This window comes from Rutidosis leptorrhynchoides, chromosome 10 (assembly GCF_046630445.1).
Source record: "Rutidosis leptorrhynchoides isolate AG116_Rl617_1_P2 chromosome 10, CSIRO_AGI_Rlap_v1, whole genome shotgun sequence".
Taxonomy (NCBI): Eukaryota; Viridiplantae; Streptophyta; class Magnoliopsida; order Asterales; family Asteraceae; genus Rutidosis; species Rutidosis leptorrhynchoides.
This window is the reverse complement of record NC_092342.1, coordinates 302,133,477-302,157,868: the sequence shown is the minus strand read 5'-3', so window position 1 is coordinate 302,157,868 and position 24,392 is coordinate 302,133,477. Positions and strand designations below refer to the sequence as shown.

Sequence of the window (24,392 nt, the reverse complement as noted above, 5' to 3'; positions counted from 1 at the left end):
TTTTGGGTTAGTTAATTAAAAACTATGATAAACTTTGATTTAAAAGTTGTTATTCTGAGAAAATGATTTTTATTATGAACATGAAACTATATCCAAAAATTATGGTTAAACTCAAAGTGGAAGTATGTTTTCTAAAATGGTCATCTAGACGTCGTTCTTTTGACTGAAATGACTACCTTTACAAAAACGACTTGTAACTTATTTTTCCGACTAGAAACCTATACTTTTTTTGTTTAGATTCATAAAATAGAGTTCAATATGAAACCATAGCAATTTGATTCACTCAAAACGGATTTAAAATGAAGAAGTTATGGGTAAAACAAGATTGGATAATTTTTCTCATTTTAGCTACGTGAAAATTGGTAACAAATCTATTCCAACCATAACTTAATCAACTTGTATTATATATTATGTAATCTTGAGATACCATAGACACGTATACAATGTTTCGACCTATCATGTCGACACATCTATATATATTTCGGAACAACCATAGACACTCTATATGTGAATGTTGGAGTTAGCTATACAGGGTTGAGGTTGATTCCAAAATATATATAGTTTGAGTTGTGATCAATACTGAGATACGTATACACTGGGTCGTGGATTGATTCAAGATAATATTTATCGATTTATTTTTGTACATCTAACTGTGGACAACTAGTTGTAGGTTACTAACGAGGACAGCTGACTTAATAAACTTAAAACATCAAAATATATTAAAAGTGTTGTAAATATATTTTGAACATACTTTGATATATATGTATATATTGTTATAGGTTCGTGAATCAACCAGTGGCCAAGTCTTACTTCCCGACGAAGTAAAAATCTGTGAAAGTGAGTTATAGTCCCACTTTTAAAATCTAATATTTTTGGGATGAGAATACATGCAGGTTTTATAAATGATTTACAAAATAGACACAAGTACGTGAAACTACATTCTATGGTTGAATTATCGAAATCGAATATGCCCCTTTTTATTAAGTCTGGTAATCTAAGAATTAGGGAACAGACACCCTAATTGACGCGAATCCTAAAGATAGATCTATTGGGCCTAACAAACCCCATCCAAAGTACCGGATGCTTTAGTACTTCGAAATTTATATCATATCCGAAGGGTGTCCCGGAATGATGGGGATATTCTTATATATGCATCTTGTTATTGTCGGTTACCAGGTGTTCACCATATGAATGATTTTTATCTCTATGTATGGGATGTGTATTGAAATATGAAATCTTGTGGTCTATTGTTACGATTTGATATATATAGGTTAAACCTATAACTCACCAACATTTTTGTTGACGTTTTAAGCATGTTTATTCTCAGGTGATTATTAAGAACTTCCGCTGTCGCATACTTAAATAAGGACAAGATTTGGAGTCCATGCTTGTATGATATTGTGTAAAAACTGCATTCAAGAAACTTATTTTGTTGTAACATATTTGTATTGTAAACCATTATGTAATGGTCGTGTGTAAACAGGATATTTTAGATTATCATTATTTGATAATCTACGTAAAGCTTTTTAAACCTTTATTGATGAAATAAAGGTTATGGTTTGTTTAAAAATGAATGCAGTCTTTGGAAAACGTCTCATATAGAGGTCAAAACCTCGCAACGAAATCAATTAATATGGAACGTTTTTAATCAATAAGAACGGGACATTTCAGTATGTTTATGAGAAAGGGAAATATGAAATCTTGTGGTCTATTAAAAGTTATGAAATGATTATTTATGATAAACTAATGAACTCACCAACCTTTTGGTTGACACTTGAAAGCATGTTTATTCTCAGGTACGAAAGAAATCTTCCGCTGTGTATTTGCTCATTTTAGAGATATTACTTGGAGTCATTCATGACATATTTCAAAAGACGTTGCATTCAAGTCGTTGAGTTCATCAATATTATTATTAAGTCAATTATAGATAGATATATTATGAAATGGTATGCATGCCGTCAACTTTCGATGAAATGAAAGATTGTTTTTTTTTCAAAAACGAATGCAATGTTTGTAAAATGTATCATATAGAGGTCAAGTACCTCGCAATGTAATCAACTGTTGTGAATCGTTTATAATCGATATGGACTTCGTCCGGATGGATTAGGACGGGTCTTTACAGTTGGTATCAGAGCGGTGGTCTTAGCGAACCATGTCTGCATTAGTGTGTCTAACTGATAAGTCGTTAGGATGCATTAGTGAGTCTGAACTTTGACCGTGTCTGCATGTCAAAAGTTTTGCTTATCATTTTGTGTCAAAAATTACCTGCTTATCATTCTTAGAGAATCACTTGCTTATCATTCTTAGTCTAGACACGTTTTACTGCATTGACTGCATGAATAGTGTATAGACAAAATTCATATCTTAGCGTATCTGCTACTTCATATCTTAGCGTATTTGTTACTGCAATTTTGCCTGACAACTTCCGTAGATTCCTCCGTAACTTATGGGATTTTAGTATTATATATGCATATGTAAATTGTGTATTTCAGGGTACTAATCTACATCATATAATCTATTTCTTATCGAACATCCTTTATCTGATCATACGAGATGAATCCTGCAACCAGTTCGAGTCCCTCAGATTCCGATAGCTATTCCGATAGTTATTCCGACAGCTATTCCGACATGGATGTTCACCTAAGCTCCTAAAACAGCGTCATCGGCATGAATCAACCAATTAGCCATTATCAATTCATCTGATGGGTTCGTAGTCGACTTAATTAATGGAAACGCGCAGAAGGTAATCCCTTCCACCAATCGAATTCACCTCTTGACAATGAACCTGAAGCGTTTACCGGCGAACCTGTTCGAGACACCATTTTCAGTCTCATTTCCAGGGTAACTCGACAAGATTATATTCTATCCACAATTCTGAACCTTATTCATCCTCTCGTTCCGACCGACAATCATCCTAGTGTAATAAGTCAACGAACTTCGCGCTCGAATAATCAATTCGGAGAATATGGTGCAAAATGTACCAGCTTCAGCAACATCCCCGGCACCAACAGTACCATCAATAACAGCACCAGTACCATAAACAATCCATGCTTCAATATCATCATCTATACTTTGAGTATGATCTTCGTTCTACGTATCGTTCTACCTCATTTATCTTCGTTCGACATGGCGAATATGTAATCTCTAAAGTTTTAGAGATTATTTATTCTAGTTCCAACCGAAAAGCAAATGAGTTTAATATCATATTAACTCATTAAATCCATGAATACATCTGAAGAAAATATATATGTATATATGTTTTTATAAAGATTGTAATTAAAAATTCTCCTGTACAAACTGTTAATGGTGAAAATATTTTAACGGGTAGGTAATACCCGAGGAATATTTAAATTTCACATTAATAAGTTACATTGTACGTTCTTCGAATCTGTTTCAACAGTCATATACTATCCTACTTACATCCATCGATATACAAATCCGTTCACCACAGAATAACCATATTCATCCAATTTCATATTTGGATTTTGATTTATCAGAATCCAACAAGTGGCATAATGAAGAAAACATTTGACAAAATAAAATTTGTTAGAAACAAACAAATTAACTATGAGAAATATTGTTAAGAATCCACGCTAACTGTTCCTAGCTAATTGTTCCTAGCTAACTGATTACATTTTATTTATCGCAATTTAATTATCGCAATTTACATTCTCGCAATTTTATTTATCGTCATTTAAATTTCTGTTATTTACTTTACGCACTTTATTTATCGTCATTTAAATTTCTGTTATTTATTTTTATGCACTTTAAATATCGGGACACGTATACAAGGTTTTGACATATCATATTGACACATCTATATATATTATTTGGAATCACCATAGACACTCTATATGCAGTAATGATCGAGTTCTCTATACAGGGTTGAGGCTGATTCTCAAATAATATATATACTTTGAGTTGTGATCGAGTCTGAGACATGTACACGGGTCATGATACGTATTAATTAATTCGAATATTATATATTAAGCTACATATGAAATATTGGACTGTCAACTGTGGACTATCAACTATGGACCGCCGACATTGGACAATTAAAATGAATTAAAATATTGATTATAACATATGAAACTAAACAATTCTTCAAGTTTGCCACTTGATCTCATCTTAAACCTCATTTGTATCTTGACGATTATAATCCGCGTTCAAACCTTTCATGATTCTTGAAAACACCTCAATCGAGAGGATGAACCAACCGCACGTCATCTACGGGAAGAAAGATTTATGCATATAGTATTGCACCTGAGAAACTCTCGGCAACTGAGTAAACGTTTAACACATAGTTGTGCTAATTCCTTAGTGTTATTATTACCCAAAATAACATAATAATCCCTTTTCAAAGTAGCCAATTTTGTCACAGCTCCAGGAAGTCAACTTCGACTTTTCATTCGAAGTAGCCTTACTATAATCCTGATATATACGATTACCGTTTTGATACCGGAGAATTCTTTTATATTTCACCATATTACCAGCAGACATACCAGCAACCTCGTCGCTCTTTGGTTTAAATCTCTCCGACAAATCACTATATTTATCTATTGAAGTCTCATCATGTACTCATCCGCATCTTGTAACAAGAAATGCCATACCAATTACCGAGAATCAACAAATCTGTATGGTGAGTCTCGCAACGTTTCCACATCAACAGTTATATGTATCCATATAACATTTACCTCTTAGAACTATGATCTTCCATTCTGAAATTCTGAAAAGCACGCAGTCTGTGAATTAATACTCTGAATTTTGAAAAGTTGAATGAAGCAACAAAAACTGTAAACGACCTCAACAGTCAAAAGTTGATGATAAAGAATTGTATGTTGGCAAAGCTCAGAAAAAGTTTGAAACTGAAAAACTGATTGAGCAAACTACGAAAGAGTCTCTGAACAAATCACAAGGACTAAACGTGTACATTAAGAATCCTGATGATTCAGTTTCTGATAAAATCTTTAGCGAATACCTTGCTTCTGACTCCAAACTCTTGCGGACAAATTTTCTTCACCATCCTTCGATATTAGAAATTCCAAGATATCATCGTATTTTTCATTATAAATATCCTCCATATTCTGAAGATATTTTTATAACTATTCTTATCTGAAATCATAAATCTCTTCGTGCTATCAGTGTTACATCATATAGAAACTGTTAGCTTCTATATTCTGTAAACTTTCAAGATTAAAATATGAATATTATTGAAGTAATATTGGGAACTGATGCATGAGTTAGTATAATATAATGACACTTGATCAACGTGATTATATTACAGTAAGTCATGCTGAGTTTCTAATGGGACGTGATGATTCACAGATTCTAACGTCATTACGTGCCATGTTACATAACTCTTCCATTCAAATTAACTTCTGAACATATCAAGAAAATATATTCTTGATAGTTTTATTCTCAGTGATTCTGGTAATTTGATAAATCAAATCGTGCTATTACATCCTTTCTCTTAGAACATTAGTCATGTTCATTCGAAACTCCATACCTACAAATTCTGGACCATTACCTGCGAAAAGAAAACAAAAGCATGGAACTTCGAAATAGAAAGGGGGTATAAATCGCAGCAAATAAGAGAGAGCATTAATTGTGGATGACAATGATTATAGAAAACGGAAGCAGGGATTTCGAAATATAAGAGAAAATATAAAGCCCAATAGCAACATGGAGATTACAAACCGTGGATATTAATACAAATAGCAATATAAAAACACGGTATAATTAAGAATAATATCACCCCAAGGTAATAGTAGAAGTAAACAGATTCTTCTGATGGAAGGTTGAAAAGAAGGATGACAGAAATGATAATTAGAAAAATAACAAGGATCAGAATTTTATTAAGTATTTTCACAATCTTTTGGATGTATGAATTAAGAAAGAAAGTATAGGAATGGTGAGAATAATGGAGCAGAAGAATTTAATTTATAAGGGAAATATCAGACAGAGCAATCGAGGCAGATCACCGTATTTAATTATAGAGATCTTAATTTCCTTATTCGCCGAAGAATCAAATCTTTTAGGTTTCGAAGATTTTCGTTAAATCCCTTGAATTCCGGAATTCAACCAAGACAACGTCAAAAGTTAAAACGAAACTTCATTTATTCATTACACTCTTTTGTGATAGCTTCATTCGTGCTCTTCGAATAATCGAGTTATTTTTATCCATATTACTCAATGATGATAAAACTCAATTTATCAACTCATATTCGTCATGAAAACATTTTTATTGTTAGCCATGACCACCTCACTCAAATTTCGGGATGAAATTTCTTTAACGGGTAGGTACTGTAATGACCCGGGAAATTCCGACTAAATTTAAACTTAATCTTTATATGATTTCGACACGATAAGCAAAGTCTATAATGTTGAGTCTCGAAAATTTTTGAACTGTTGTCATGTATTCAATTACCTTCGACTATTCTCGACGATTCATGAACAAGTGTTTGTAAATAATTATATGTATATAAATGTGTATATGTATATGTATATATATAAACAAAAGTATATATAATAATTTGAATTAGTATAATATCAATTAATCATTTGAATTAAATAGATAGGGTAATGTAAAAAATAAATAAGATGTTTAAAATAAATATATATATATATATATATATATATATATATATATATATATATATATATATATATATATATATATATATATATATATATGTATATATATATATATATATATATATGTATACATAAGTAATATTATATATATATTGTAATATATAAAATTGATAAATAGTAAATATCCAAGTTATGTTATTGTATAATATATAATTTGTTAAGATGATTAACAAGTTGTAATATTATGATATTAAATATAATTAAGAGTTGAAAATATAGTTGTTAAAGAAGTATTATTATTATTTTCATTAACATTATACTTGTATTACTACTAGATAAAATATTAAGGATATATTTATTATTATTACATTTATTAAAGAAGTAAACATAATCTATAAACACAGTTATATTCAGATATTAATAATACAGTTAAATAAAAATATTTATACAGATATTAAGATTACAGAACATGTTATATCACTATCTCCTTTTCTCTTTTCTTATTCAGCTTGTGATCTCTTGTCTTTCATTATTCAACTACAAAGTTGTAATCAATATTAGATCTTATTCAATCAATATTTCAATATTAAGTCAGAAATTAAAAAAAAAAAAGACTTGAAAGAGAAACTGAACAGGTACTTATATTTTTAGCTCGATACCTCTGTATTAACTTTTTTTTTTATCATATGTCTAAATTCAAATTTATTTCAAAAACTAGAATTGCAGTTCTATTAGGAAGCCTTCACTCAAACTTCCTGCAAAATTCCACGATCCAATTCCTCTTATCAATTGTTAATTTTTGAGTCAAAGTTTTTGAAATAAAAGTCAACTGATTTGTTCATCGCGAAATTTGAATTTAATTTGATGTCTTAGGATCAATTAATGATCCATAAAGTTTCTAAGTATATTTTACTACCTAATTCATGTTATAATTTTTGTCCAAAACAGTCTTGAATTCAATATTTGATTTTGAGTTCATGTTCTTGAGTTTTGAAAAAGCAAATACTCCAAATCGATTTGTATAAAAAAATTTGTTAATGTAGAATTGTTAGGAAACCTTTAGTGAATCCTTCTGAAAAATCTCATCTTCCAATTCATCTTAATGAGTTTTAATTTAAGGGTCAAAGTTTAGAAATCAAAAAGTGAACTCTTTGTTCTTCATGAAATTCGAATTTTTTGTTGATGTTTCTGTCGAAATTGAGGATTCACAACGATTTTAGAAAGGATATGAAATATTGTTCGTGTTATAAACATGGTCCAAATTACTATCAATCGCGAAAATCAAATTTTTTTTAGAACCTGCGAAGAACAGCGAAGCTGTTGAACTTTTTTTTTATTTTTTTATTTTTTTTTGTTTTCATTCCATATAAACATTGATATTAACTGGTTAATTTTATTCTTGAAAAAATACGCAAATCATTTTTTTTGTTTGATAATTCGATTTTAATTACCGATTAAATTATGAATAGGGGAGTTAGAAACTGTTATAAATGCGGGTCATATATATTTGGAAAGGGGATTTATTGAGAAAAACAAAAGACGGTTTAGCGATTGGGGTGTTTTCGTGTGAGCGGGAGGTCGCGGGTTCGAGCCCGAGCGTGGGCATTTTTTTTGGAACATTTTCTTTGTGAGGTAGTTTTCTCAATTTTATTTATTATTATTATTATTATATTTATTGTTATTATTATTATTATGGTAACGTAAATGCTATAGTTAATATTATTATCCCTTTTGTTAATTAAGTAACATTAGTAGGTATTGTTAATGACATTAATAGTATTAGTATAAGTATTATGATTACGATTAGGATTATTATTATTATTAGTATTAATGTATAACCAATATTATTACACTTACTAGTAATATCACTATGTAATATTATTATTAATATTTTCATTAGTAATAATATTGTTAATATTATTATTATCATTACTATTAATAAAAGTTATCATTTATTATTAACACAATTAAAAATCACAATTATGACTAATAATATTATTATCGTTATTACTAACATCATATTCATTACTAGTATTATTAGTAAGTAATATTATTATTAATATTATCATTAGTACTATTATAAGTACTACTAAAATTATTAAACTTACCATTTTAGTAGTATTACCAATATTATAATTATGATTAGAATTATTATTATTATTATCAGCAAATCATTATTATCAAAACTGTCATTAACAATAAAAATTAATATTTTTACACATATTATCATTAATAGAATTATTAACATTATTATCTTATTAATAATACTAAGTATCATAATTATTATTTTTTTTACCACTATTAAGATTATTCTGGTATTAATATAACTACTATTATTGATATATAAATGATATGTTTAATATATATGACATAACAACAATTAATATATTTATATACAAAATGAATATATAAAACATATAAATATTATTAAGATAAAAAGGATATAACTAATAAATTTATATATATATTTGTTCAAGTACAACTATGTATATTAATAAATATACAAATGTTATAGGTTCGTGAATCCAAGGTCAACCCTACAATTGTTCAATGTCATCGTATGTATTTTTACTACAAAATACATTAGGTGAGTTTCATTAATCCCTTTTTAAATGCTTTCGCAATATATATTTTGGGAATGAGAATACATGCGCGGCTTTTATAACTGTTTTACGAAATAGACACAAGTACTTAAAACTACATTCTATGGCTAGATTATTAAACCGAATATGCCCCTTTTTATTAAGTCTGGTAATCTAAGAATTAGGGAACAGACACCCTAATTGACGCGAATCCTAAAGATAGATCTATCGGGCCCAACAAGCCCCATCCAAAGTACCGGATGCTTTAGTACTTCGAAATTTATATCATGTCCGAAGGAGGATCCCAGAATGATGGGGATATTTTTATATGTATATTGTGAATGTCGGTTACCAGGTGTTCAATCCATATGAATGATATTATTTTGTCTCTATGTATGGGACGTATGTTTATGAGAAAGGGAAATATGAAATCTTGTGGTCTATTAAAAGTTATGAAATGATTATTTATGATAAACTAATGAACTCACCAACCTTTTGGTTGACACTTGAAAGCATGTTTATTCTCAGGTACGAAAGAAATCTTCCGCTGTGTATTTGCTCATTTTAGAGATATTACTTGGAGTCATTCATGACATATTTCAAAAGACGTTGCATTCAAGTCGTTGAGTTCATCAAGATTATTATTAAGTCAATTATAGATAGATATATTATGAAATGGTATGCATGCCGTCAACTTTCGATGAAATGAAAGATTGTTTTTTTTTTCAAAAACGAATGCAATGTTTGTAAAATGTATCATATAGAGGTCAAGTACCTCGCAATGTAATCAACTGTTGTGAATCGTTTATAATCGATATGGACTTCGTCCGGATGGATTAGGACGGGTCTTTACACGCTGTTTGTTATAATTGTGGAAAACCGGGCCACATTATTAGAAATTCCTCGAATCAGGGGAATACTAATGGGCAGGGCCGTGGAAGAGTTTTCAATATTAATGCGGCAGAAGCACAGGAAGACCCGGAGCTTGTTACGGGTACATTTTTTATTGACGATAAATCTGCTTATGTTTTATTTGATTCGGATGATGATAGAAGCTATATGAGTAGAGAATTTTGTGCTAAATTAAGTTGCCCATTGACGCCTTTGGATAAGTAAATTTTTACTCGAATTAGCAAAAGGTAAATTAATTTCAGCAGATAATATATGTCGGGAGACAGAAATTAAACTGGGGGATGAAACGTTTAAAATTGATTTAATACCAGTCGAGTTAGGGAGTTTTGATGTAATAATTGGCATGGACTTGTTGAAAAAGGTGAGAGCAGAGGTCGTTTGTTACAAAAATGCGATTCGCATTATGCGTGAAAAAGGAAACCCTTTAATGGTGTATGGAGAAAAGAACAACGCGAAATTAAATCTTATTAGTAGTTTGAAGGCGCAAAAACTAATAAGAAAAGGTTGTTACGTCATTCTAGCACACATCGAGGAAGTTAAACCTGAAGAAAAGAACATCAGTGATGTTTTCGTCGCAAAAGAATTTCCCGATGTATTTCCGAAAGAATTACCGGGATTACCCCCACATCGATCCGTTGAATTTCAAATAGACCTTGTACCAGGAGCTGCACCCATAGCTCGTGCTCCATACAGACTCGCACCCAGCGAAATGAAAGAATTACAAAGTCAGTTACAGGAACTTTTAGAGCGTGGTTTCATTCGACCAAGCACATCACCATGGGGAGCTCCTGTTTTGTTTGTCAAGAAGAAAGATGGTACATTTAGATTGTGTATCGACTACCGAGAGTTGAACAAACTTACCATCAAGAACCGCTACCCACTACCGAGAATCGACGACTTATTTGATCAACTACAAGGCTCGTCTGTTTATTCGAAGATCGATTTACGTTCTGGATATCATCAAATGCAGGTGAAGGAAGATGATATTCCAAAGACTACTTTTAGGACGCGTTACGGTCATTACGAGTTTATGGTTATGCCGTTTGGATTGACTAACGCACCAGCTGTGTTCATAGACCTCATGAACCGAGTGTGTGGGCCATATCTTGACAAGTTTGTCATTGTTTTCATCGATGACATACTTATTTACTCGAAGAATGATCAAGAGCACGAAGAACATTTGAGAAAAGTGCTAGAGTTGCTGAGAAAAAAAAAACTGTACGCTAAGTTTTCAAAGTGTGCATTTTGGTTGGAAGAAGTTCAATTCCTCGGTCACATAGTGAACAAAGAAGGTATTCAGGTGGATCCAGCAAAGATTGAAACCGTTGAAAAGTGGAAAACCCCGAAAACTCCGAAACACATACGCCAGTTTTTAGGACTAGCTGGTTACTACAGAAGGTTCATCCAAGACTTTTCCAGAATAGCAAAACCCTTGACTGCATTAACGCATAAAGGGAAGAAATTTGAATGGAAAGATGAACAAGAGAAAGTGTTTCAATTGTTAAAGAAAAAGTTAACTACGGCACCTATATTGTCATTACCTGAAGGAAATGATGATTTTGTGATATATTGTGACGCCTCAAAGCAAGGTCTCGGTTATGTATTAATGCAACGAACGAAAGTAATTGCTTATGCGTCAAGACAATTGAAGATTCACGAACAGAATTATACGACGCATGATTTGGAATTAGGCGCTGTTGTTTTTGCATTAAAGACTTGGAGGCACTACTTATATGGGGTCAAAAGTATTATATATACCGACCACAAAAGTCTTCAACACATATTTAATCAGAAACAACTGAATATGAGGCAGCGTAGGTGGATTGAATTGTTGAATGATTACAACTTTGAGATTCGTTACCACCCGGGGAAGGCAAATGTGGTAGCCGATGCCTTGAGCAGAAAGGACAGAGAACCCATTCGAGTAAAAGCTATGAATATAATGATTCACACTAACCTTACTACTCAAATAAAGGAGGCGCAACAAGGAGTTTTAAAAGAGGGAAATATAAAGGATGAAATACCCAAAGGATCGGAGAAGCATCTTAATATTCGGGAAGACGGAACCCGGTATAGGGCTGAAAGAATTTGGGTACCAAAATTTGGAGATATGAGAGAAATGGTACTTAGAGAAGCTCATAAAACCAGATACTCAATACATCATGGAATGGGGAAGATGTACAAGGATCTCAAGAAACATTTTTGGTGGCCAGGTATGAAAGCCGATGTTGCTAAATACGTAGGGGAATGTTTGACGTGTTCTAAGGTCAAAGCGGAGCATCAGAAACCATCAGGTCTACTTCAACAACCCGAGATCCCGGAATGGAAATAGGAAAACATTACCATGGATTTCATCACTAAATTGTCAAGGACTGCAAGTGGTTTTGATACTATTTGGGTAATAGTTGATCGTCTCACCAAATCAGCACACTTCCTGCCAATAAGAAAAGATGACAAGATGGAGAAGTTAGCATGACTGTATTTGAAGGAAGTCGTCTCCATACATGGAATACCAATCTCTATTATCTCTGATAGGGATGGAAGATTTATTTCAAGATTCTGGCAGACATTACAGCAAGCATTAGGAACTCTTCTGTACATGAGTACTGCCTATTATCCATAAACTGATGGGCAGAGTGAAAGGACGATACAAACGTTTGAAGACATGCTACGAGCATGTGTTATTGATTTCGGAAACAGTTGGGATCGACATCTACCGTTAGCAGAATTTTCCTACAACAATAGCTACCATTCAAGCACTGAGATGGCGCTGTTTGAAGCACTTTATGGTAGAAAGTGCAGGTCTCTGATTTGTTGGAGTGAGGTGGGGGATAAACAGATTACGGGTCCAGAGATAATACAAGAAACTACCGAGAAGATCATCCAAATTCAACAACGGTTGAAAACCGCCCAAAGTCGACAAAAGAGCTACGCCGACATTAAAAGAAAAGATATAGAATTTGAAATTGAAGAGATGGTCATGCTTAAGGTTGCACCTTGGAAAGGCGTTGTTCTATTTGGTAAACGAGGGAAATTAAATCCAAGGTATATTGGACCATTTAAGATTATTGATCGTGTCGGACCAGTAGCTTGCCGACTTGAGTTACCTCAACAACTCGCGGCTGTACATAACACTTTTCATGTCTCGAATTTGAAGAAATGTTTTGCTAAAGAAGATCTCACTATTCCATTAGACGAAATCCAAATCAACGAAAAACTTCAATTCATCGAAGAACCCGTCGAAATAATGGATCGTGAGGTTAAAAGACTTAAACAAAATAAGATACCAATTGTTAAGGTTCGATGGAATGCTCGTAGAGGACTTGAGTTCTCCTGGGAATGAGAAGATCAGATGAAGAAGAAATACCCGCACTTATTTTCAGAAGATACGTCAACACCTCCAACTGCTTAAAATTTCGGGACGAAATTTATTTAACTGGTAGGTACTGTAGTGACCCGAACTTTTCCATGTTTATATATATTAAATGAAATTGATATTTATATGATTAAGTGTTTCCAACATGTTAAGCAATCAAACTTGTTAAGACTTGATTAATTGAAATAGGTTTCATATAGACAATTGACCACCCAAGTTGACCGGTGATTCACGAACGTTAAAACTTGTAAAAACTATATGATGACATATATATGATTATATATATAGTTAACATGATATTATGATAATTAAGTATCTCATTATGTATTTTAACAATGAGTTATATACATAAAATTGTGTTTATTGAATTAAGAAACTCGAAAGGATATATATAACGATTATCGTTATAACAACGTCTTACTAATTACATATGAATCATATTAAGATATTGTTACACTATGTTTAATCATGATAAATGATAAGTAAACATGTCATTATGTATATTAACAATGAACTACATATGTAAAAACAAGACTACTAACTTAAGGATTTCGAAACGAGACATATATGTAACGATTATCGTTGTAACGACATTTAAATGTATATATATCATATTAAGATATATTAATATATCATAATATCATGATAATATAATAATTTAACATCTCATTAGATATAATAAACATTGAGTTAACAACATTTAACAAGATCGTTAACTTAAAGGTTTCAAATCAACATTTACATGTAACGACTAACGATGACTTAAAGACTCAGTTAAAATGTATATACATGTAGTGTTTTAATATGTATTAATACACTTTTGAAAGACTTCAAGACACTTATCAAAATACTTCTACTTAACAAAAATGCTTACCATTACATCCTCGTTCAGTTTCATCAACAATTCTACTCGTATGCACCCGTATTCGTACTCGTACAATACACAACTTCTAAATGTATGTACTATTGGTATATACACTCCAATGATCAGCTCTTATCAGCCCATGTGAGTCACCTAACACATGTGGGAACCATCATTTGGCAACTAGCATGAAATATATCATAAAATTTCAAAAATATTAGTAATCATTCATGACTTATTTACATGAAAATAAAATTACATATCCTTTATATCTAATCCATATACCAATGACCAAAAACACCTACAAACACTTTAATTCTTCAATTTTCTTCATCTAATTGATCTCTCTCAAGTTCCATCTTCAAGTTCTAAGTGTTCTTCATAAATTCTACAAGTTCTAGTTTCATAAAATCAAGAATACTTCCAAGTTTACTAGCTCACTTCCAATCTTGTAAAGTGATCATCCAACCTTAAGAAATCCATGTTGTTTACAGTAAGATATCATTCTAAATCAAGGTAATACTCATATACAAACTTTGATTCAGTTCCTATAACTATAACTATCTTAATTCGAGTGATAATCTTACTTGAACTTGTTTTCGTGTCATGATTCTACTTCAAGAACTTTCAAGCCATCCAAGATCCTTTGAAGCCAGATCATTTCTTGTCACTTCCAGTAGGTTTACCTATTAAACTTTAGGTAGTAATGATATTCATAACATCATTCGATTCATACATATAAAACTATCTTATTCGAAGATTTGAACATGTAATCACTAGAACATAGTTTAGTTAATTCTAAACTTGTTCGCAAACAAAAGTTAATCCTTCTAACTTGACTTTTAAAATCAACTAAACACATGTTCTATATCTCTATGATATGCTAACTTAATGATTTAAAACTGGAAAACACGAAAAATACCGTAAAAACGGATATACGCCATCGTAGTAACACCGCGGGCTGTTTTGGGTTAGTTAATTAAAAATTATGATAAACTTTGATTTAAAAGTTGTTATTCTGGAAAAATGATTTTTCTTATGAACATGAAACTATATCCAAAAATCATGGTTAAACTCAAAGTGAAAGTATATTTTCCAAAATGGTCATCTAGACGTCGTTCTTTCGACTGAAATGACTACCTTTACAAAAATGACTTGTAACTTATATTTCCTACTATAAACCTATAATTTTTATGTTTAGATTCATAAAATAGAGTTCAATATGAAACCATAGCAATTTTATTCACTCAAATCGGATTTAAAACGAAGAAGTTATGTGTAAAACAAGGTTGGATATTTTTTTATTGTTGTAGCTACGGGAAATATTGTAACAATTCTATACAAATCATATCCTAGCTAACTTATATTGTATTATACATGTATTATAATGAATTATGTAATCTTGGGATACCATAGACATGTATGCAAATGTTTTGACATATCATATCGACCCATGTATATATATTATTTGGAACAACCATAGACACTCTATATGCAGTAATGTTGGAGTTAGCTATACAGGGTTGAGGTTGATTCCAAAAATATATATACTTTAAGTTGTGATCTAGCCTGAGACGTGTATACACTGGGTCGTGGATTGATTCAAGATAATATATATCGATTTATTTCTGTACATCTAACCGTGGACAACTAATTGTAGGTTACTAACGAGGACAGCTGACTTAATAAACTTAAAACGGTAAAAAAAAAGTATTAAAAATGTTGTAAATATATTTTGAACATACTTTGATATATATGTACATATTTGTTATAGGTTCATGAATCGACCAGTGGCCAAGTCTTACTTCTCGACGAAGTAAAAAATCTGTGAAAGTGAGTTATAGTCTCACTTTTAAAATCTAATATTTTGGGATAAGAATACATGCAGTTTTATAAATGTTTTACGAAATAGACACAAGTAATTGAAACTACATTATATGGGTGAATGATCGAAGCCAAATATGCCCCTTTTGCTTGGTAACCGAAGAATTAGTAAACCGATCTACTAATTGACGCGAATCCTAAAGATAGATCTATTGGGCCTAACGAACCCCATCCAAAGTACCGGATGCTTTAGTACTTCGAATTCGTTTATATCATGTCTGAAGGATTTTCCGAAATGATAGGGGATATTCTTATATGCATCTTGTTAATGTCGGTTACCAGGTGTTCACCATATGAATGAATTTTATCTATATGTATGGGATGTATATTGAAATATGAAATCTTGTGGTCTATTATTATGATTTGATAATATATAGGTTAAACCTATAACTCACCAATATTTTTGTTGACGTTTTACGCATGTTTATTCTCAGGTGATTATTAAGAGCTTCCGCTGTTGCATACTAAAATAAGGACAAGATTTAGAGTCCATGCTTGTATGATATTATGTAAAAACTGCATTCAAGAAACTTATTTTTGATGTAATATATTCTTATTGTAAACCATTATGTAATGGTCGTGTGTAAACGGTATATTTTAGATTATCATTATTTGATAATCTACGTAATGCTTTTTAAACCTTTATCGATAAAATAAAGATTATGGTTGTTTTAAAAATGAATGCAGTCTTTGAAAAACGTCTCATATAGAGGTCAAAACCTCGCGACGAAATCAGTTAATATGGAACGTTTATAATCAATATGAACGGGACATTTCAGTACGTTAAACGACTAGTTACATATTTACAAAACTTAAAACATCAGAGTTCGTCTTGTCAGATATATCGTCAGCCCGACTCCCGTCCCTACCAGCACTAAGATCCAAAACCTGCAAGGGAGGAGGTGAGGGGTTAGCACAAGGCTAAGTGAATGGAACTATCAAAAGGTCTAACATACAGTACCAACTTGTACTCCTATATCAACAGCTATATGCAACCACATACAACAAATAACAACTAGCAACTGTGCTCCAACTAGAGGATCGGCAGCTTGTACGGGCACACGACCACTAGCTGATCAGTCTAGCGTCTACCGATAGTCTTTACTACTGAATCCCGAGTATAGTCATCCACACGCAGGTGATGCGTCATTCAGCACTATACTCAACAAACAGTAGCCAACTAGACCCAACCACAACTAGGTTGACCTCTCTGAGCTGAACCTAACAATAATAGGTTCCAACAACAACAACAACAACAACAACAACAACAACTTGTTCACATACAACCAGTCAACTACTACTACTACTACTACAGGCAACTAACACTACTAAAAGCAGGGCAACCTTAACTGCGATCAACTGTACAACATAACTACTAATCATGGCAACTATCAATAATATAAACATAGTAGCGCAACTTGCTACTCTATACTACACCCAGAGATAATCCCACTCACCGATTACCAGCAACCAGCTCAGATAAACTATCACTGAGCTTCTTCATTATCCTTATCACCTGAACATAAGGCAAATCAAGTTAGTTTCTATCCGTTAACATAAAACAACACAGTACATAAATCAGTCACAAAAAGCTCCGCTAAAAGTCCACCTAACACTTATGCACTTTCAAAATTTACATTCTGAACACAAAAATACAAACAGGCAGCATAACAGCTAGAAAAAGGCACTTTGGTAAATATTCTGTCCTGGATACTCAGTCGGTCGACTGACACTGACAGTCGGTCGACTGTCGACACAACCGGTCGACTGACCTTTCCAGTTGGTCGATTCATTTGGTATTACATCAATCGGCTGAAGGTAAATCTCAGTCAGTCGGTTCACTAAACAATCGGTCGGTTGAACCCTGAGTCGGTCGATTGTCGACCGACAGTCGGCCGACTGTGTTTATCTTCATCAGAAACTGAACAAAGGCTACGGACTTCAAGATGAAATCCTCAAATCTCGATCTAGAGCTCGTTTTAAACACCAAAATCGACCACAACTTGTTCACTACTTGTTATAGACTCAAAACCCACAACAATTTGACCATAACAACACTTAAATCACTTGTTTTGACACAAATTCAAGCTTTTTTACAAAACTCACACACAACCATGAATTTAACAACGAATTGAGCACAAAAACACATGTTACTTACCTTGATAGACTCAGTGAACGATAATAAGCACGATTCTAACACCAATTTGAGCTCAAGATCAATGTTTAAGGATTAGAGTTTGGTAGATGGGAGGGATGAAGGTACGGTGTTTAATTAGGAAGCTTGAAGAAAATGAGAGAAGAAGTTGACTTCTTCCTTTAATATTTAGGTTAAATACAATACCCCATCACACACGGATTTTTACCAGTTATCTAATAACTTACGTACCTCGTTAGGCGGCCCTAACGAAGTCCAAATTAAACAAACGAACCTGTTCTGTGACCCTTGTCACAAACTGGTCTCAACTAAACAACCAAATAATTAAAAACATTTAATTATTAAAATCACTAATTACGCCATACCTAAGGGTACACTGGTCATTTCAACTAGGCCCAAAATGCGGATGTTACACCTGTATTATATTTTTTTTTTTTTTTTTGCAGATGAGTGTTCGTGCAGTTAATTATGAAAAATGAAATCTTGTGATCTATTAATATAATTTGATACATAGGTTAAACCTATAACTCACCAACATTTTTGTTGACGTTTAAAGCATGTTTATTCTGTGGTGATTATTAAGAGCTTCCGCTGTTGCATGCTAAATAAAGACAGGATTGAAGTCTGTATGATTGTACAATATTGTTTAAAAACTGCATTCGAAGACTTAAGTTGTTGTGTAATATTATTGTAAACTATTATGTAATGGTCGTGTGAAAACGCTACATTTTAGATTATCATTATTTGATAATCTTCGTAATATTTTAAACCTTTATCGCAAATATAAAGGTTATGGTTTGTTTCAAAAATCGAATGCAATCTTTGAAAAACGTCTCATATAGAGGTCAAAACCTCGCAACGAAATCAATTAATATGAAACGTTTATAATTATTATGAACGGGACATTTCATTTCCTTCCCCCCGCTTCCCCCCGATTGGTTACTTCCCTCTTGATCCTACCACTATATATATATATATATATATATATATATATATATATATATATATATATATATATATATATAATTAGTAGCTTTAATTTGCTGGCTTTTATATAAAGGTACCGGCCTCTTTCAGTGGTTCTTGCTTGCTCTTTAAAGCTGATCTGGTGCTGTCTCGTTCCTTCAGTTTGTTCTGATTCCGATGAAGGATACTATATTCCGCCTACACAACTACCTTGCTTGGTGGTTCAAAATGGAAGTCTAGGTATCTTCTTAAGTGGTCTGCTCGTACCGTTCCAAAAAGAGCTGCGCTGACAGGCTTGAAAATGTGTTTCCGGGCTCACATGTCTAAATTTCAGCGAGATAGGGTGCGGATAGGTGGAATGGGATGCGTATCATGTAATATATATATATATATATATATATATATATATATATATATATATATATATATATATATATATATATATATATATATATATATGGGAAAGATCAAGGGATAAGTGACATTTTGGAGATAAGGGGATAAGAAAAATTTGATTTTTATATCTTTTACATTAGAGTTCCGAATTAAAAAAAAAAAAATTCTGTGATTAACTGACATTGTGTAGATTCATAATTTTTTTTTCAACAGGAGCTTAAAATGCATGTGACGTATGTTAACGTGTTTTGAGGTTTTTTTTGAGTTTTTTTTTTTTTTTTAAAATTTAGCCCAATTTAGAGTTTAGGGTTTTGGGTTTACGAAAATCTAAACCGTTCGTATTAGAAACTCGTTCTAAACCCTAATTTCTAAACTCTTAACCCTAATTTCTAAAATCTAATTTCTAAACCCTAATTATTAAATCCCAAACATTGTTTTTCATTAATCAAAAGTCATTTTTTTTGTTAACATACATCTGATGCATGAAAAGCAGTTAATATGCATCTAACAGCAGCTAACATGCATCTTAACGATCCAGTTTAAAAAAAATTTATTTTTTTCTGAATCTATACAATGAAAATAGATACCAACATTTTTTTTTAAAGCGAAACTATAGAATTAAAGATATAAAAATTACAAAATCACTTATCCCTTATCCTAAAAAAACTACTTAGCGCTGGATCCTTCCCCTGTGTGTGTGATCTACAACTCTTTTAATAAGTTGCATAACTTGAATTTTTTTATTGAGGAGGGCGAGACAATTAATTATATACATATATCTAATAGACAAAAATGATGAATAGTATAGGAGTATTTTTGACTTCTCACTTTTTTTTTTAAATTTCATTTCACCAACAAAGTCCCTCAGACTTTTTTCAAAAATTCAAATCGACCCCCCAAGCAGGGGGGTAAAGTATCAAATAATCATTTTCATAAATAACCTTAAATAAACTCCACCCAAATATTCAACGGGTCATATCTTCTCGCTCGCAACGAGTTAAATTTTTACGACACCATCGTTAAACTCGAAATAATTTTAGGAACACAATGTCACTAACTATAAGCAAAACGGACGCTTTTTAGAAAACGCTAAATATTTGGAGTACTTTTCATACACGTTGATTTTGCGTTAAATTTTTAAAAGTCGACAATTCCATAGCGAAACGCAGAGATGCACATATATTGTTAATTTAAAATAACATTTAAATCTTTAACGGGTTATACCTTTTAGTTCGACTCGATTTGTGCTTCAACGACATCATCGTTAGCCACGAAATAATTTTACAAACTAAACGCAAAAAAATACATTGAAAATTGAACCCCCTGCGCGGAGCGAGGATTCGAAAACTAGTTAACACTATTTAATTAAATGAAGAAAAATCGTTACAAAAGAAATAAAAACGACCTATATATATCTAGGTAATTACTTGGTTTAATGGGTTGTTAAATGTTGAGAATTTGTATTCTTCGAGTTTTGTGATTAACGAGGGTTGTTAAGCCGCACTTCTCTATTTACTTTGACAGAGTGAAAAAATAAATGATATAAATTGTTAAATGAAAATGAATAATAAAATAAGTTGAAAAAAGTAAAATTAAAAGGTTGAAAATGAAAAATAAAAATTCGAGGGGAAAAGTGTAAAATTAATAAGTTAATAAGTTTGGGGAATATTGAAATGAATTCAATTTTTAAGTTAAGATCCAAGGAACTAATCAGAGTGTCACATGTGGCGTGACAATCAAATGTAATTGAAAAAAAGTAAATTAAAAAAAATTCAAATTTTTTTTTATTTAAATATTTTTTGCAATTTTTTTAATCACATGTGATTGAATTTGACATGCAGTATATTACATGTGATTCTGCATGCCAATCACATGTGATTCTGCATGTCAAATTCAATCACATTTGATTAAAAAAAAAATTTGGGAAAAAAAAATTTTGAAAAAAAAAATTTTGAAATTGTTTTTTCAATCACATGTGATTGGATTTGACATGCAGAATCACATGTGATTGAATTTTACAAGCACATGTGATTGAGTTTTACAAGCACATGTGATTGAATTTGACTTCCTAAATTTTAAAAAAAAAAATTTAAAAATAATTATTCAATTTTTTTTTTTAAGAAACGGAAAAAATTATTAAAAAAACTTTTTTTTGAAATTCTTTTTTCCAATCACATTTGATTATCGTCATGTCGCGCTCTGATTGATTCATTGGATTTCAAGCAAATTGTTGCATTTAAAGGGATTACAACTCTAATAAGTTTAGATGAAAATAATGTAAAAATATAGGGTTAGAGTAATAACAGGATTTGAACCAGCGACCCATACATTAGGACATTAGCGCCTAAGTAGGTGGAATGTTTGACATTAGCGCCTAAGTAGGTGGAATGTTCATAGTAATGCTAATTAGGCTTGTAGTATAATATAATGTAATATAATATAATATAATATAATATAATATTTTCTAGTGGAATGCACATTGATTTGTCTTTATGTGGGGGCTGAGATACAAAATAGAAAAATTTAAGCATACCTAATGGAAAAGGCTAACTATATGTTAAAACTCAGCAGCAGCCACCCCTCTACAGATGCTTATCTTCTGCCACTGCTTTTGATCCAAGGTTAAACCATTAAACAAAAATTATGAATAATACCCGAGCATTTTAATAATTTCATATTTTTTTTTTCTTTTTTCCCCACCCTCTTCACACTTCCTCTTTAATAAACCCCCAAATTTTTTTTTTTTTTTTAACGGACAGTGAAGACTGTAGGAGGATCAATTACCGTTTCTTAAATAGAATCCGTATATTTGACGAGGAATTTTACAGATGCATCTATACAAAAACCTGTTGAAACTAATCGGTTAATTGTGTCCCGAACTAAAAATGAAAGAAACAAATATATGCTTATATAAGTCTAGAGAAACCTCCCTCTGCTAGCAATTAATTTTAGAGTACTTTGAAACTCATATTTTCTACATGTTGGGCATAATTGATCCTAAAAAAAACTCCAAGAAGTATATATATCAAGATTTTAAAGACCATTTTTACAGAATTAGGCTTCTTGATGCACCAAATATTAGCTATAATTATCATTTAACTAATAAATTGATTTTCAAAATACTAGCTATAATTATCACTTAACTATTGTAGTTTTATAAGAGAAAAAACATTCGAACTTAATAATAACAATAATAATACATTTTTTTAAAAAAAACACCAGAATAATCATGAGTGTAATTATATTACTAGTGACCACAATAATATCATAAACAAGAAGACCCCGTTACATATCATTGCTCTTTTTACACAAACATCATCTCCATAATAATATTAATATTAATTATCTATTAATATTCATCGTCCTTTATTCTACACAAGTCTTTATCTTTATTTATAAATTAACCCACGCCCATTTTTTAATCCCGTACAACAAAATCAGATTCTTTTTTATAACTTCAAGAAGATTCCCATCAAATTCAGTACTGAATCATGTCTGCAGATGCCAGTATAGGCTGATTAATAACATTAAGGTAACTCAGTGAGTTAACCATGAACTCGTCCACAAACTCGGTACCATTTCCAACTCCATTTCCATAATATTGCTCTTCCGAGAACCCACAAAACGCAATGATCTCGTTCAACGACTGCAGTCGGTTGCTTAATTCCGCAACCTGAGCCCTCAGAACACAGTTCTCTGCCTCCACACTCATGTAATGTTGTGTGGTGACACTAATACTTGACATGATCTGATTGTTTTCTTTTCTGAGTTGACTCAGTTCACCCGTTAGTTCTTCTAGACGTTGTTGTTTCCTCATTCTTGATTTCCTTGCGGATTCGCGATTCGATAGCATTCTTTTTCGCTTCCTTTGATCCATCAGGTTCTGAAGATCTCTTTCAGAACCTGAATTTTTACCAGAACCAGAACCAGAACCAGATGACGTTGTGGTAGTACCACTAGATGTAGCCATTAATATGAATATCCCAAACAAAACAAGTGTATATTTTTTAAGTACTAATATTACTATTGGTATTATTTGTATTTAGATCGATATGGATATAGATTATTGTTGATAATATTAAATATTAATACAGACGGAATATACTAATAAAACACTTAAAGCTATAACTATGAAATGTAATAAAACCAGTAAAGGAATACAACTGAAAAAGATTGAACTAAGTGTGTCCTGCGTCTATATGTAGAATTGATCATAAACCCAGAAATAAACAATTCACTGAGAATTTGAGACATGTATTTCAAACATTAACAACAATAGATTGCACATTAATGTTGATTTTGATAGTTACAGGAAATAAAACAAGTTACAATTTTAGGAAAATAAGGAATTAAGAAGGGAATTTTGCAGTTTGTTAAAAGAGCAAAAATCTTAGATGATGAAAGGAAATTAAAACGGTGATTTTAAGGATTAAGGAAGAGAAGAAAGAGAGGGGGAAGAGGCTTGGGAAGGATTGTGGGTTGGATTTATAGGAAAAAAATTGTAGATCAACAAGCCAAAAAGGTACTCATAGTGGAGATCTTTTAAGTATTAATATTAATATTAATTAATATTAATATTAATATTAATATTAATATTAATATTATTAATAATTAACCTAAAACTAATCTAATTCTAACAAATAATGATACATAGTATAGTATAAG

The 24,392-nt window shown here is 31.6% G+C and overlaps 1 protein-coding gene across 1 annotated transcript; it reads right to left on the bottom strand.

The window, feature by feature from the left end:
• Positions 1 to 22,995: 22,995 nt before the first annotated feature.
• Positions 22,996 to 24,112, bottom strand: LOC139872113 (bZIP transcription factor 44-like). The gene has a single exon (XM_071859928.1). The coding sequence runs from the start codon at positions 23,695 to 23,697 to the stop codon at positions 23,206 to 23,208; it is 492 nt and encodes a 163-aa protein (XP_071716029.1). The 5' UTR covers positions 23,698 to 24,112; the 3' UTR covers positions 22,996 to 23,205.
• Positions 24,113 to 24,392: the final 280 nt, after the last annotated feature.

Excerpts from the sequence above, each read along its gene's own strand:
- LOC139872113 (XM_071859928.1), bottom strand. The coding sequence starts at position 23,697 with ATGGCTACATCTAGTGGTACTACCACAACGTCATCTGGTTCTGGTTCT.